Here is a 13928-nt window from a genome sequence, read left to right as displayed (position 1 = left end):
GGTCTAATGCTCCAGTGTTACATCAGTTATATCACAATAAATTGCAAGTTATTCCATGGCATTTGATTGGCTAATCAAGCAATAATTTTTGTGTTTTAGCTTCCATAAACACAACAAACATTAGGCCACGCCAACGTGGGGATGACCATTTCCTCTGTTTCCTTGGCTTGTGTTGCATGTGTGATTGGCTTGTGTTGCATGTGTGATTGGCTTGTGTTGCATGTGTGATTGGCTTGTGTTGCATGTGTGATTGGCTTGTGTTGCATGTGTGATTGGCTTGTGTTGCATGTGTGATTGGGCTGAACGATGTCACTGAGTTATTATCGTTGTCGACAGTTTTTGTGTGTTACTGATTAAATATGCAATCTGTGAAGTTATTATTGTTGACTTATTTCTATGAGAATTGACATTAACATATATTTGCATTTAAGGAAATGTAAAAACTGGAATGCACCAGGTATTGTAAATCTTGAAATTAACGCGAGCATGAATTAAATGCGAAAAATGCGAGTGGTCTTTGCTCGCTTAACTAAACATCGCATTTATATCAACAATAAGACATTTTGGATAGCAGAAATACCAACTTAGACATACGCTGAAAACAAACAACTACCTATGTATTCCACATCACTGTACGTTTATTGAGCAGCACTTGTAGCAAGTATATAAACAATGTCATTCAAACACTAATTACATCCTGTGAATTGTCATTACTGGGGTCAAGACAAAGAGTTCTATGTCATCACTGATAACACCTGCCAAGTCCAGACAGACGCCACCCATGCAACACGGTGTCTTTGTTCTTTGCGACTGCGTCAAAGGCCGACACGAGCCAGCACGCATGTATTGTTTTAGCGGAAGTACTCTACTCTGTGCTAATAAGCAGTGCTATTTGGTGTGTGATTCGATTAATGTAAGGTTGGATTAAAGTGAGGATTCTCCTGTAACTGACTGAGTATGGTTTTACGCTGCTTTTCGCAATATTCCAGCAATATCAAGGTGGGGGACACCAGAAATAGGCTTCACATATTGTACCCATGTCGGGAATCGAACCCGGGTCTTCGGCGTGACGAGCGAACACTTTAACCACTAGGCCACCCAACCACCCCTATGAGTGAGTGAGAGGACGTTTTCTCTAGATATAAATCCACTGATGCTTGAGAGGAGGGGGTGTTGCATTCATATTGAGTCGCATCTTTGGCTAGGGACCAGCGGTTGCATTCTTTTGGAGATGCCTTAATTTCACGATTTACAGTATATGGATTTACAAAGTGTGCATACCATTTTTTCATTCATACCTCCATAAAATGCAAGAAAATATTGAGGCCAATTCTTAAATAATCTTTATTCTTGAGGAAGGCTGAAAAAGGCATGGATTGCAGATATTTTGAACATAATAAGTATTTTAGTATTTGATTGACAAAAAAATGACACTTTGGGACCATAACAGCCATTAGGGCTGGGATGAGTCCAAATTTACTACCCGGGTACCTGCCCCCCTATTACCCGACCCTACCCAGGTACCCACTGTAGGTCTCAGGAGATGTCTCAAAATGTCTGATTGGGAAATGTTTAGAATAGCCCTGGCAAAATGTATTCAGATACATGTATTAAACAACCTGGTCATTCATACACTGAAGTCGAATTAAGTTATATCTTTATTCAACCACATGAAAAATCAGGAGGAATGGGTGCATAGTCAGAAAGAAATGCGAACATTAGTGACTTGTAGTGTAACCATAGAGTTCTAGATAATATTTGTCATTAAACAATATATCATATGACTAACCACGGGTCCGGGTAGTCCTGTGGGTACCCGGGTCCTACTCAGTACCTACCCGACCCAGATACCTGAGTTACCCGTCCCTGACCTAACAGCCATACCAAAGAGAGGGACTGAGTAGTTTTTGCGACAAGGGATATACAGGGATATACGATACAAGTGTTTAAGTGTGTGCGGAGCTCAACTCAAGTGGTTTCTAACATACATGACTACCTACATAAAGTACAGTGAACAGTGTGGAGTTTAGCTGAAGTGGTCTCTAGCACAGGAACTTGATCAGATTTTATGTCCAGTCAGGTGCCTACGAGGGGGCGCATAATGTACAGCACAGTGTGTGGAGTGATCCGATCAATACTCACTGTGTATACTAAACAACGACCATGGACAACAACATCATTAATTCATGAGATGGCCATGTTTTCATGTTACTACAAACAATGGTTAATTATCAAGTCTACAAGTTCATGAATTTGGAGTTCATGATTAAATCAAAACCCATCGTGCTTCCTCCAAAACCTTTCATTTCAACTTCTTATCAAATTGTGTGTCTTTAAAATATTCTTTACATCAATCCAATAGGCCAGCATTGTTTCCTTAAATACTCTTTACATAAATCCAATAGACCAGCATTGTTTCCTTAAATACTCTTTACATCAATCCAATAGACCAGCATTGTTTCCTTAAATACTCTTTACATCAATCCAATAGACCAGCATTGTTTCCTTAAATACTCTTTACATCAATCCAATAGACCAGCATTGTTTCCTTAAATACTCTTTACTGCAACAGTGATTTTTCCTAAATCTTCTAGCACAATATTGTATTTTCCCCAAGTACTTTCACACTACCTTGATCCATATTACATAAGGGGCGGTTGGGTAGCCTAGTGGATAAAGCGTTCGCTCGTCACGCCGATGACCCGGGTTCGATTCCCGACATGGGTACAATGTGTGAAGCCCATTTCTGGTGTCCCCCGCCGTGATATTGCTGGAATATTGCTAAAAGCGGCGTAAGACCATACTAACTCACTCACTCACTCACTCACTCACCCCATATTACATAATGTATCCTGAAGCAAATTCATATTAATCTCTCATATCAGTGTTTCATTTTCATATCAACCCCTTAATGCAACATCATAATATTTTCTTGTGTATTTCCAAATCATGACTTTCATAACATGCCCTTATAGACTATATTACATGATACATAAATACATTCAACCCAAAACTGTTTGTCCCAACTACATCCCTATATATCAACATTATACAAAACGCCAATGCAAGAGAATAAGCAGTATCAATAATCTGACAACACAGATTCCATTGGGCGTATAAGGCAAAACAGTGGTGGACATTATATAAGTGAGTGAGTTGGGTTTAACGCCGCTTTTAACAGTATTCCAGTTATATCGCGGTGTGTCAGCTTAATGTGGGAGGAAAGCCCGAAGTGATGCAGGTCTCAGACGTTTACCACTTCGGTGAAACCCATGAGCACGGGTATGGTGCTGACACACCTAGAAACATATTCGGGGCGAACCGGGATTCGAACCCACAATCATAGGTTTCTGGCATGCTCAAGGGACACAACCCTGCATCGCGGCGCCTGAGATGACTGGGCCACCCGTGCCCCCAACATATGAATGGATCACTGAAAATCTGTGTGACACTAGGTGTTCGAGTTAGGGGTAAGCATGTCCTGCCATACCGGTAGCACTTTCTCTCACACAGTTTGCATGAATACTTCAAAATCAACTCTACAAACAAAAGATGTAAGTGTCAAAAGTTATTCTTACCTGTATTTGTTTAAGTCGAAGTATGAGATGGGGGTATCGCTTTGGAGGACTGTTGTCAATGCCATGCCGGACACTTGACACCTGTAATTAAACAAAGTATGTTAAAACAGAGAAATATATATAAATAACATATCTTTAAGGTCAGATGACATCCCAATCTTGGTCAAGAGTGTGGCAACTGTTTTGTACTTCAGCAAATCATTGATGATCTCTGGTTTCCAGAGCACTGTTTCTTGTGTTTTTTGTTATATGCTGCACTCACAGCAACAAGATGTTCACCTGAGAAACAGACGAGAGAGTCTACCAGAGAGTCTAACAGAGGGAGAGAGTCTAACAGAGAGAGAGAGAAAAAAAAGAGTCAAAGAGAGTCAGAGAGATGGAGAGTGAGAGTTTAAGAGAGAGAGACAGAGAGTCTAAGAGAGAGAGAGAGGAAAAGAGAGAGACACAGAGCGATTGAGAGTCTAAGAGAAACAGAAAGTGAGAGAGTAAGAGAGAGAGAGAGAGGAAAAAGTCCAAGCGAGACTGAGAGAGGGAGAGTAAGAGTTTAAGAGAGAGAGAGAGAGTGAGAGTCTAAGAGAGAAACACACACATAGAGAGAGTCAAAGAGAGACAGAAAATGAGAGAGAGTCTAAGAGAGAGAGAAAGAGTCAAAGCGAGACTGAGAGTCTAACGAAGGTGTCACACACTGGTGGGAAGGAACTTGGTGCATTTGTAGGCAAGGAAACATAAAGGTTTTGATAAAATCTGGACAGTAAAGATTTCCACTCAAAAATGATAAAAACAGGATATTTTTACCAAGTAAAACCAAAAATTAAAGGATTGCCCTGAAAAGAACAGTTCACACAGAATGTTTTTAATAACTAACACAACGAGGGAAGCATTTGTTTAACCTTTCATGACCTTTTCTGCAACCATTAGTTTCAAATCATATTCTTTGAAAATAATTTGTTCAACATTGACAGTGCGCATCTGGGTGTCAGATCAATATCATCCATATCAAATTGATATCACTACGTTCTCAAACATTGATCCTTTCTACCCCATGGAGTCCTACAGTGAGACTAGGTGATGCTGAACCAAGACTAGCTATTGAAGTGGGATGTTCCGCGGTACAGTTCACATTCCAGTGTTATCCTTGTAAGTAAATGATATTCCAATGTACCAGATGACCACAGTTTATTTATATATATCTAACTTGATGCTTGGGAAGGTAATGAAGCCCATTTCTGGTGTTCACTGCCATGATATTGCAAGATTATTGCTAAAAGCGGAGTTAAACCATACTTACTCACTCATTCAATTGAGGCTTAGGGGGCATACTTCCTTTTCTACTGAATTTTATTTAATATTTTTTTTGCATCCAATTTAATATCCATATCATGATTTGACGGTTTAATTATATTAAACAAACACCTATTCAAAGATGTTTATCATTTGTGGCTAACTGGTGCCACCGGTGGGGCAGGATATTCTCACTCTCACTCTAAAATCTGTCATGATATTAAAGAAACTATCCATTACCTTCAAAATGTAAACCTAATCTGCAAACAACAACACCAAGACTATAGAATTCCATGACACAGTACTGAGTGGCAACAGTTCACTTGAATAATACAGTTCTTCTCTTGACATGGGATGTAACTTTCCATTAATTATGAAATTCCAAATAAGGCATTTTCCAATGGGATAGATCAACCAACAAAGATTATAAAAGGTTCAAAGTTTTGGTACCTGAGTAATCACAATAAGTTGTAGCATTGTGATGGGTACATGGGGTTGTATGTGTCCCATGTTAGGCTTTATACCTTGAGCTGGAGGCGAGTGGTATAAAGTCTACCGAGGGATGCATAAAACCCCATGTACCCCTCGTGATCTTGCTACAACAAATTTTTCTTACCGACATGTTTTTGTATGACATTGTAACAGAATGAAAAGAAATTCAAAATTGATTAAAAATGGCTGTTCAACTGAGCTGAGGTTTACTTGTACTTTGTCACATGACTTTCATTGACTTTGAAAAAGCGTGCGGCTTCGAAGCAGGGTATAAGGGATATATTCTGCCTCTCAGAAATCCATGTGCAACCTGTCTTGTTCATGGCGGGGTATAAGGGATTTATTTCCCTCCATGGTGGTATAAATATATAGTATTTTATCAAGATCACATGGATCAATCAGATCTCATCATTCTGCCAGGGGTATGGTAAAATCCTTTGAAAGGAAGTGTGCAGTGTAAAGTATTCACCATGACTGTAGTAACTCTGGTGTCAATATCACCACATGGGAGAGCAGAGTTTCTCTCTAAATCATAAGATTATTTCATAGGTTTCTAAGAATAGAGACGCCTTCATACACAGATGGCGACTGTCATAACTGCCAGAACAGCTTGTGTAAACTAACCACACTTGACTCAATACTTGGTGAGAAGCACTAAATCTAGCACTTGATTGCAATGTTTATTTTTGGTTTGCTATGTATGTCATCGTTCCGCCCTAGTGTAGTCAACCTGCTGCAACAATATACTCCCGGATATGTCCAGATAATAGTTGTCTCTCTTTCTCTGCGATCTGGGACATAGGAAGTTTTACATGCCATATATATAGGGGTCGCTTATTAAAACCATTCACGAGGAGTTAAATTGTTATTTTCAGAGATCTAGCAGGAGTGATCAAACTTTGTTGCCAGGCAATAGGGCTGGGACGAGTCCGAAGTTACACCCGTGTACCCACCCCCCTATTACCTGACCCTACCCAGGTACCCACTGTAGGTTTCAAGAGATAGGTACAAAATGTCCGATTGGGCATTTTATTACCATAGCACTGGCAAAACGTATTTAGATACATGTATTAAACAATCTGGTCATTCATACACTGAAGTTGACTCAAGTTATATCTTTATTCAAAGATATGAAAAGTCAGACGGAATGCGAACATTTGTGACTATAGTGTAACCATAGAGTTCCAGATAATTTTTGTCATTAATTAACAATACATCACGTGACTAACCACGGGTCCGGGTAGTCCTGTGGGTACCCGGGTCCTACTCAGTACCCACCCGACCCGGGTACCCGAGTTATCCATCCCAGCCCTACCAGGCAATTATATATTCCTTGTGTGGTGCTGTTTTCTGTAAAGGAAATGTGTAATATGGACTGTCATTTAATGTTCTGTATACAGGGGCGCTTGTAAAGATTACTTACAGACTGGTCTAGAGGTTGGTCAGGGGCGCTTCCTGGATCAGGGCGCTTCCTGGATCAGGGCGCTAACTACAGTCAATACAGTTTCTATGTAAATATATCCATAACACATACTGAGGTATAAAATTAACTGGAATTGATTCATGGACTTCGATCTGTTGTTTCCTCATGTTTCATATTTTCACACAAGCCTTAGTTTAAAGGCTAGATTAATGTGAAAGAGTTCAAATGTTATGAAACAGTTCTAGAAACTGGGCTAGAAGTTACAAAACATATCGACACCCAGGCCCGCTCACACATTATAGCCACTATATCTTTATCCAAGTTGTCTCTATCAGAAAACATGCAAATGATATTATCTGGAAAGTTTAAAAACATTTCTATATCAAGTCTTGAAATATGTATACAATCCTTTGAAAGAATACTTCTTCCAGTTCTTTCATTGCATATCTACCAGCAACAGATTGTCTTCATCTACAGTTGCAAACCTATAGCAATTATTCACTGTAGGCTGGTGTACGAGCAAACTTTGGTTCATGATATTAACCAACCCTTGGATCCTAACCCTTATCTCCCTAATATATGAAAACAAAGGAGGCATGGCCGAAAATAGCATTTACTTTTTTGCACTTAAATGACCTATCCAATGACAAATAAATCAAGCTCTTACTAATCATATTAACTTTTACTTCAACGACCCAAGTTCAATGTTATGTGAAAAACAAACACTATCAAACATAAAAAGCGTGGCCTTAATCACTATATGGTCACACCATATATCACCTTCAATTGAAAAGGGCCATTGAAAACACTTAGATATTTCCTGCAATCAAATCTCAAAATCAAGTTCTGAACACAATCAATGCTTCACAGCACAATAACAAAACAATTTGTCGTGACAGCCATTCATATTCTTTGTGTGTGCAATTGCTCATACGGATCGTGTTACTAAGCACTTATCAATGGTGGGACACGTGTAGTTATCTCCCTTTAAGAGGACATCATAGAGACCAGTAAGGCAGAACTGCCCACAACAATGTCTATCTGACAGGACACGAATGTGAACTTTATCGCATGCCACTCATGTGACCTGTGTGGTGTGAATATCCTTGGCAACTGGTATGTGTGGTATTGTTGGGGGAAACTATCATTGATTTATCGAAAATGACCAGTCAATAGGAAGGAACGAATTCAGTGTAGCGCTGATGTATTGAAACGTTCTCCCAAAGACATTAAAGGGGTACTCTGAGGGGGGTATTGTCAAGGTAATGAATTATATATTTGAAAATAATAATATAACAGAACAGTCATTTTTTACATGTCCCCCCTCCCCCCAAAATAGTTGTGATAAATTTATTTTACAGAAAGAAATGATTGTGATAAAGCCATTATCCTGGCGTAATCAAGGTAATATTGATAGGGAATGTAAAAAGACCATATAACATGCAGCACTTCCCAATACAAACACTGCTAATGGTATCCTACCATCCCCAACACCCCGCTCTGCTGTTATATCACACTGCTGGGGAAGTATCAAATAATATTTACATTGCTGATAACAGCTGACCCACATCAATAAGCTAGTTCTTTAGCCATTAACATAATTCATTAGGTATATAATCCTACTGCTGGTGCTTTGCACAACAGAGCACAGTGGACGTGGAACTTGAGATGGAAGTGGGGATTGTACATGTATTAACTTCTGCTGAGCAGGATTACAACTTATTACCTCCCTTTATTCTACAGGCTCAACTCTAATAAAAGGAAACGCGCAGCTATTATACAATGACTAACTTGGGTATTGCAAAGCTTATTACTGTTATGACAGAAGTGAATGAGTGAGTGAGTTTGGTTTTAAGCCACTTTTAGAAATATTCCAGCAAGGTAGACACAATTTTTATGGATAACAACTTCTTTAATACTGTAAAAAGCAACGTTTCGGTATAGATCCTTATACAGTTGTCAAGCAAGACTGAATGAGGGACTTAGTACAGAATATATATGGTAGGTGGAGGATTAACAGTAGGGGATTAACAATAACAAGTGCATATATGAGTGGGATAATATAGGTAGGTGTTGACAACAGAAGGATAATACTGTCACAGCACAATGGACAGAGAACATAAAGGTGGAAGCCAATGGGACATGAAGCCAACTAAACAGGATAAGTGATTAGTGCTTGACGAGTTCATAGTAGGCGGATGGGATGAAATAGCCTTGATCTCTGTTGATTGATGGCTTGTGGTGGGGAAAGTGGATTGCTTCTGTTAGTTTTCTTTTAGTGAAATCATGGAGGTTGTTGGAGAGGATTCATTCATTCATTCATTCATTCATTCATTCATTCATTCATTCATTCATTCATTCATTCATTCATTCATTCATTCATTCATTCATTCATTCATTCATGACCTGTGAAGATCCGGGGGAAGAATAGGTCTTCAGCAACCCATTCTTGCCGTAACAGGCGACTGTGCTTGTCATAAGGGGCGACTAACGGGATCGGGTGGTCAGACTTGCTGACATGGTTGATGCATGTCATCGTATACCAATAGCGTGGATGCTCATGATGTCAGTCACTGGATTGTCTGGTCCAGACTCGATTATGTACAGGCTGCCATCATATAGCTGGAATATTGCCCAGTGCGGTGTTAAACAACATGAAACAAAACAAACAAAGAAGATTCATTCAGTTTCTATATTTGATGTTCAATTCTTTCCCACCATGGGGATTACAGGATGGAACTGGTCCCCAGTAAACTACAATGGATGGAACAATCAAGATTGGTGACTTGTTGGTCACTGTACCCAACAGTGTGAGACTGTGATCTTAACATCAACCACTTGTTTGTTTGTTTGTTTGTTTGTGTCTCATGTGTCAATTTTGACAAAACACACATACCATAATCATATATTTGTAGTAAACTTAATTATTCCCAGGTTGTCTAATATCACCACAAGCAGTAATCTGATTTGACCACGTACTGACATGGCATCCTGAGGCTATTGTTATTCAGTCACTAAGCCAACTTGGGTGATGCATTGTGGGGTATTATTCATCAGACAATGACCAATCAGGGGGCAGGCAATCAATAAGGGAATAATAATTCCCTCACCGCTGATCCCCATTGAATGAACATAGATCCATACTTCCTTCAATAGTCTTCTCATAGCCTCACTGGTGCCTTGATCCTGCCATTGTTATCCAGAGTTGATGCATTAATACTTTCTGTAAAGCTATGGATCCTACCTTAATCTTGTTGCTGTACATTATGTCAATATGACATGAATAACATTTAATACTTATGTACATAGGTAATTACAGTAATCTAATTAATATATATCACATAAAGAAGGCTAATGGGGAGAAGAGACATGAATGATGACCTTATTAGTTTTTAGCAGATAAAAAAACATATTTATTTTTAGGAATTAATAAACAATGAAATGATATCAAGCCTGACAGCCTCAATTATCAAGCATGTCTTTATGCTATTATGAAAGTACCCTGGACCCATACGCTGTAGCAATTGCTTCATGTTGGAAGTGATGTCAGAATCTCCATCTCTCTTATCAGCAGCCTTGCACAAACTTTGTCTCACTCATGAGAGAAATTTGATTGGATGACTATTATTAGCGTCACATATTTTCGAATTAGACTCAAAACAAAGTTATGGTGGCAAATGGGTCCCGGGTATTTATCATAGTGAGTGAGTTTGATTTTATGCCGCTTTTAGCAATATTCCAGCATTATCACGGGAGGGGACACCAGAAATGGGCTTCACAATTTATCCTTATAGAGTAGAGATATGATACACTGAATTAGTGAGAAGGCAAATCACACCTATGCCATTTTGTAGGTTCAGGGATAAAGGTGTTTCAATCGTTGAAGGCGCTGCTATTCAATGTGCAGAGTTGTCCCTTAGGTGTGCCAGGATTTAGCTTCATTACGACCCTAGCATGTCAGGAACATACTCGTGTTTGAGGGTTTCACCAAAGTCAAGCAGCCCTTCATAATTCCAGGGGGCACAGGTGGCCCAGTCGTCTAAGGCGCCGCGATTCGCTGTGCAGAGTTGCGTCCCTTGGGCACGCCAGAAACCTATGATTGTGGGTTTGAATCCCGGTTCGCCCCGATTATGTTTCCAGGTTTGTCAGCACCATACCCGTGCTCGTGGGTTTCACCGAAGTGGTAAACGTCTGAGACCTGCATCACTTCGGGCTTTCCTCCCACTTTAAGCTGACACGCCGTGATGTAACTGGAATATTGTTAAAAGCGGCGTTAACCCAACTCACTCACTCACTCACTCACTCATAATTCCAAGCTTTCTCCCACCTTCAGCTAACACACCATGATTTGACTGGAATACTATTCAAATATGTGTTAAACCCAACTCCCTTACTCACTCCTAGGCCCAGTCGAATTGATTATTGTCTGGTAACACTTGAAAGGTTCTTAATGTCTTTTATTGAAAAATGTATGGAAGAGAATTTATGGAGGTTGTCAGGATATTTAATCTTTTTATTATGCCTTTCAAAATTTAAATAATCTGCAATCAGGCACGGTCGCAGAGAGAACCACTCATATCTACAATGTCCTCAGTGAGTTGTCACCAGCCAGTGGGTGACTGTAACAATTGTTCAAATACTCTTGCAAAATATTCAAAGTTGACAGATGATCTAAGAATCTATATCATCATAAAAAGTCTTTAAAATTATTTTATAAATAAATCTGCTTGTTGATGCAAAACATATTATTCAACACTATTCAGTGTGCAGTAATGAACCGTCAAAGGTCCATGAAATGAAAATGAACTGACTGATTGTGTTGCTGCTACCTATAACTGATTGATCCCCAGCTTCACCTGTCCCTGGTAGTACAACAGTTGCTATAAACAATGGCCAGCCAATCAATAATACATCTCACACACCTTCCCCACAACACCCTCGCCTTGTTAACACCTGCACAGGTGTGCTGCAGACACACTGGTAGCGTCTTCCCGAGGCAAGGGAGTTTACTGACTTTAAAAGTCCAGTTTCCACTTGGAAAATATCTGTTGACAAGGAGCTGATGGTGCAATCCTGCAATCGACCAAAATCTGCAGATTTACTAACCGGATTGCAATTTCGTTGTGTGAATTTGATTAGACTATGCATAGACTCGTTAGTCCAGCCAAAACGTAACGACATAATACCAGCCTAGTTCCGAAAGGGTGGAAACTGGACTTTTATAGTCAGTTAACTCTCTTGCCTCGGGAAGATGGACAGGTAGGGATATAACGATGGACTGGCTGACTTGCTGACTATGGAAATAAAACTTTGCCCGCCTAGTAACGACACTTTTATTTTTCAAATTCACATGATAAAAATAGTTTGTCTATTTTTATTTGACTATCCACACCATTTTTGAAGGGGAAAAAAAAAAAGATCAGCTAAAATTATTTTACAAAATTAAATTATTTTAAAATAATAATTGATAAAATGTATGTTTGTAGTCCCAGACCAAGCTGTTTATAAAAGAACAAATATTCTCAGTAGTAAATAAGTGGCAACAGGGTAGTCTAGTGGTTAAGGTATTCGTTCATCATGCCGAAGAACAAGGTTCTAATCCACACATGGGTTCAAATTGTGAAGCCCAATTCTAGTGTCTGGTGCTCCACAAATTATTTTTTATATATTTCAACTGACCCAAGCTAACTTCTGTTAACCATACACTCAGTAAAATTAACTCTTTAGCCTGATACAAAACCTCTAGTGCTGCATAAAGATATGATAAACCCTCCACATTTGACCTTTCTAATCAGACAATCAGTGCTACAGAATCATTTACTGCAACATATGTGAATACCGGGGTATGTCACTCAAACAATAAACATACATTCAGTTCTGAATGGAAATAATAAAAGCTGTGGTGTACAAATAGTGGATATAGTGGCATCTCCACCAAAAGGCTGTACTACTGTGGGAACATTGGAGATAAAAATTTCAGCAATTATGAAAACATTAAATTATCTTAGGTTTTATATAAATAGATAAATTGTGTGTTGGACGCAATACTTGATGTCCTAAAAAAATGAGCTGTTAAAAAAACTAAAATTGCTGGACCAAAAAATCTAAAAAATCTAAAAAATATCCCAGGTCTCCCCAAAGAATATTTAACAGTTGGTCCCCAAGTTACATGATCTGAATTAAAATAAACAACCCCCACTGTAGTTCCCTAACACTTCAGGATGGCTGAAAGTACAAATAGGATACAGTACCAAGTATTACCTGTAACTCAGCAAATGGTAGATGAGCATCTGGTTTTAATTATGAAACATAATTTATAAATATTCACAAAATTATCACAATTTGAAACAATCCTTCACAATATCTCCCCTCCCAAGCTAAATGTTCATTTGTTTTAATCCCATGCTGCCATTCATTGCCAAGCATGTCCAATATATCAACATAAACTTAGTACAAGTCTTGCTGTGTTTTCTTTGTATATATGTATATCGTTTTAATTTGATTGTTTTTATAGCCTACTTATTCCAAAGAAGTGTTTTAGTACCTGTCTTAATGTGTGTTTTGTGAGGTGTTTTACGCGTATGTTCTCCTGATTATTCATGGACATGTGAAAGATGACAAATAACACATGACATGGGTGCTGGGTACCGTATTCGATGTAATAAACGCCAGGCTCTAATAAGCGCCCATGGCGATATTTGCTAATATTTTTGCTAGTGAACCATCCGAATTAGCACCCCTTCTGATTGATCAATGTACACAAGACTTATTGATTCCCGTATAATATGCACTGGTGTGTCATGTGCAGCCTTAATTATGGGAAATTAAATTCTGGAAAATATATCTGTCGTGTATCATACACACCAACTTTTCTTTGGTATCATTTCAGGCTGCCAGCATTAACCACGAAATTTATGATCTTTCAACTCACCAACATTATATTCTAATAAGAGCCCCCTATTTCTAATTTTGAGAGCGCCCTGGGCGCTTATTACATCGAATAAGGTAATTTAATCTTTTGAATAAAAGTGATGTTGGACATTGACTGTCATGATGAATGTTTGAATGATGTACGTTATTGTTTCTTGTTTCTGTCATTTCAACATTTCACTTTGCTGAGTGAGTGAGTGACTTGAGTTTAACTGCTTTGAACA

The 13928-nt window shown here is 38.8% G+C and overlaps 1 protein-coding gene across 3 annotated transcripts in view; it reads right to left on the bottom strand.

The window, feature by feature from the left end:
- The window catches only part of LOC124141953, a 150657-nt gene that overhangs the window by 123844 nt on the left and 12885 nt on the right, over window positions 1–13928 (bottom strand). For all 3 annotated transcript variants that reach the window (XM_046510148.2, XM_046510149.2, XM_046510150.2), the window contains exon 2: window positions 3579–3659. In XM_046510148.2, coding sequence (XP_046366104.2) covers window positions 3579–3659 — 81 coding nt within the window. The remainder of the gene's footprint in view (window positions 1–3578; window positions 3660–13928) is intronic.

This window comes from Haliotis rufescens, unplaced genomic scaffold (assembly GCF_023055435.1).
Source record: "Haliotis rufescens isolate VD_foot unplaced genomic scaffold, xgHalRufe1.0.p SCAF_3, whole genome shotgun sequence".
Taxonomy (NCBI): domain Eukaryota; kingdom Metazoa; phylum Mollusca; class Gastropoda; order Lepetellida; family Haliotidae; genus Haliotis; species Haliotis rufescens.
This window is presented reverse-complemented; position numbering and strand designations above follow the sequence as displayed.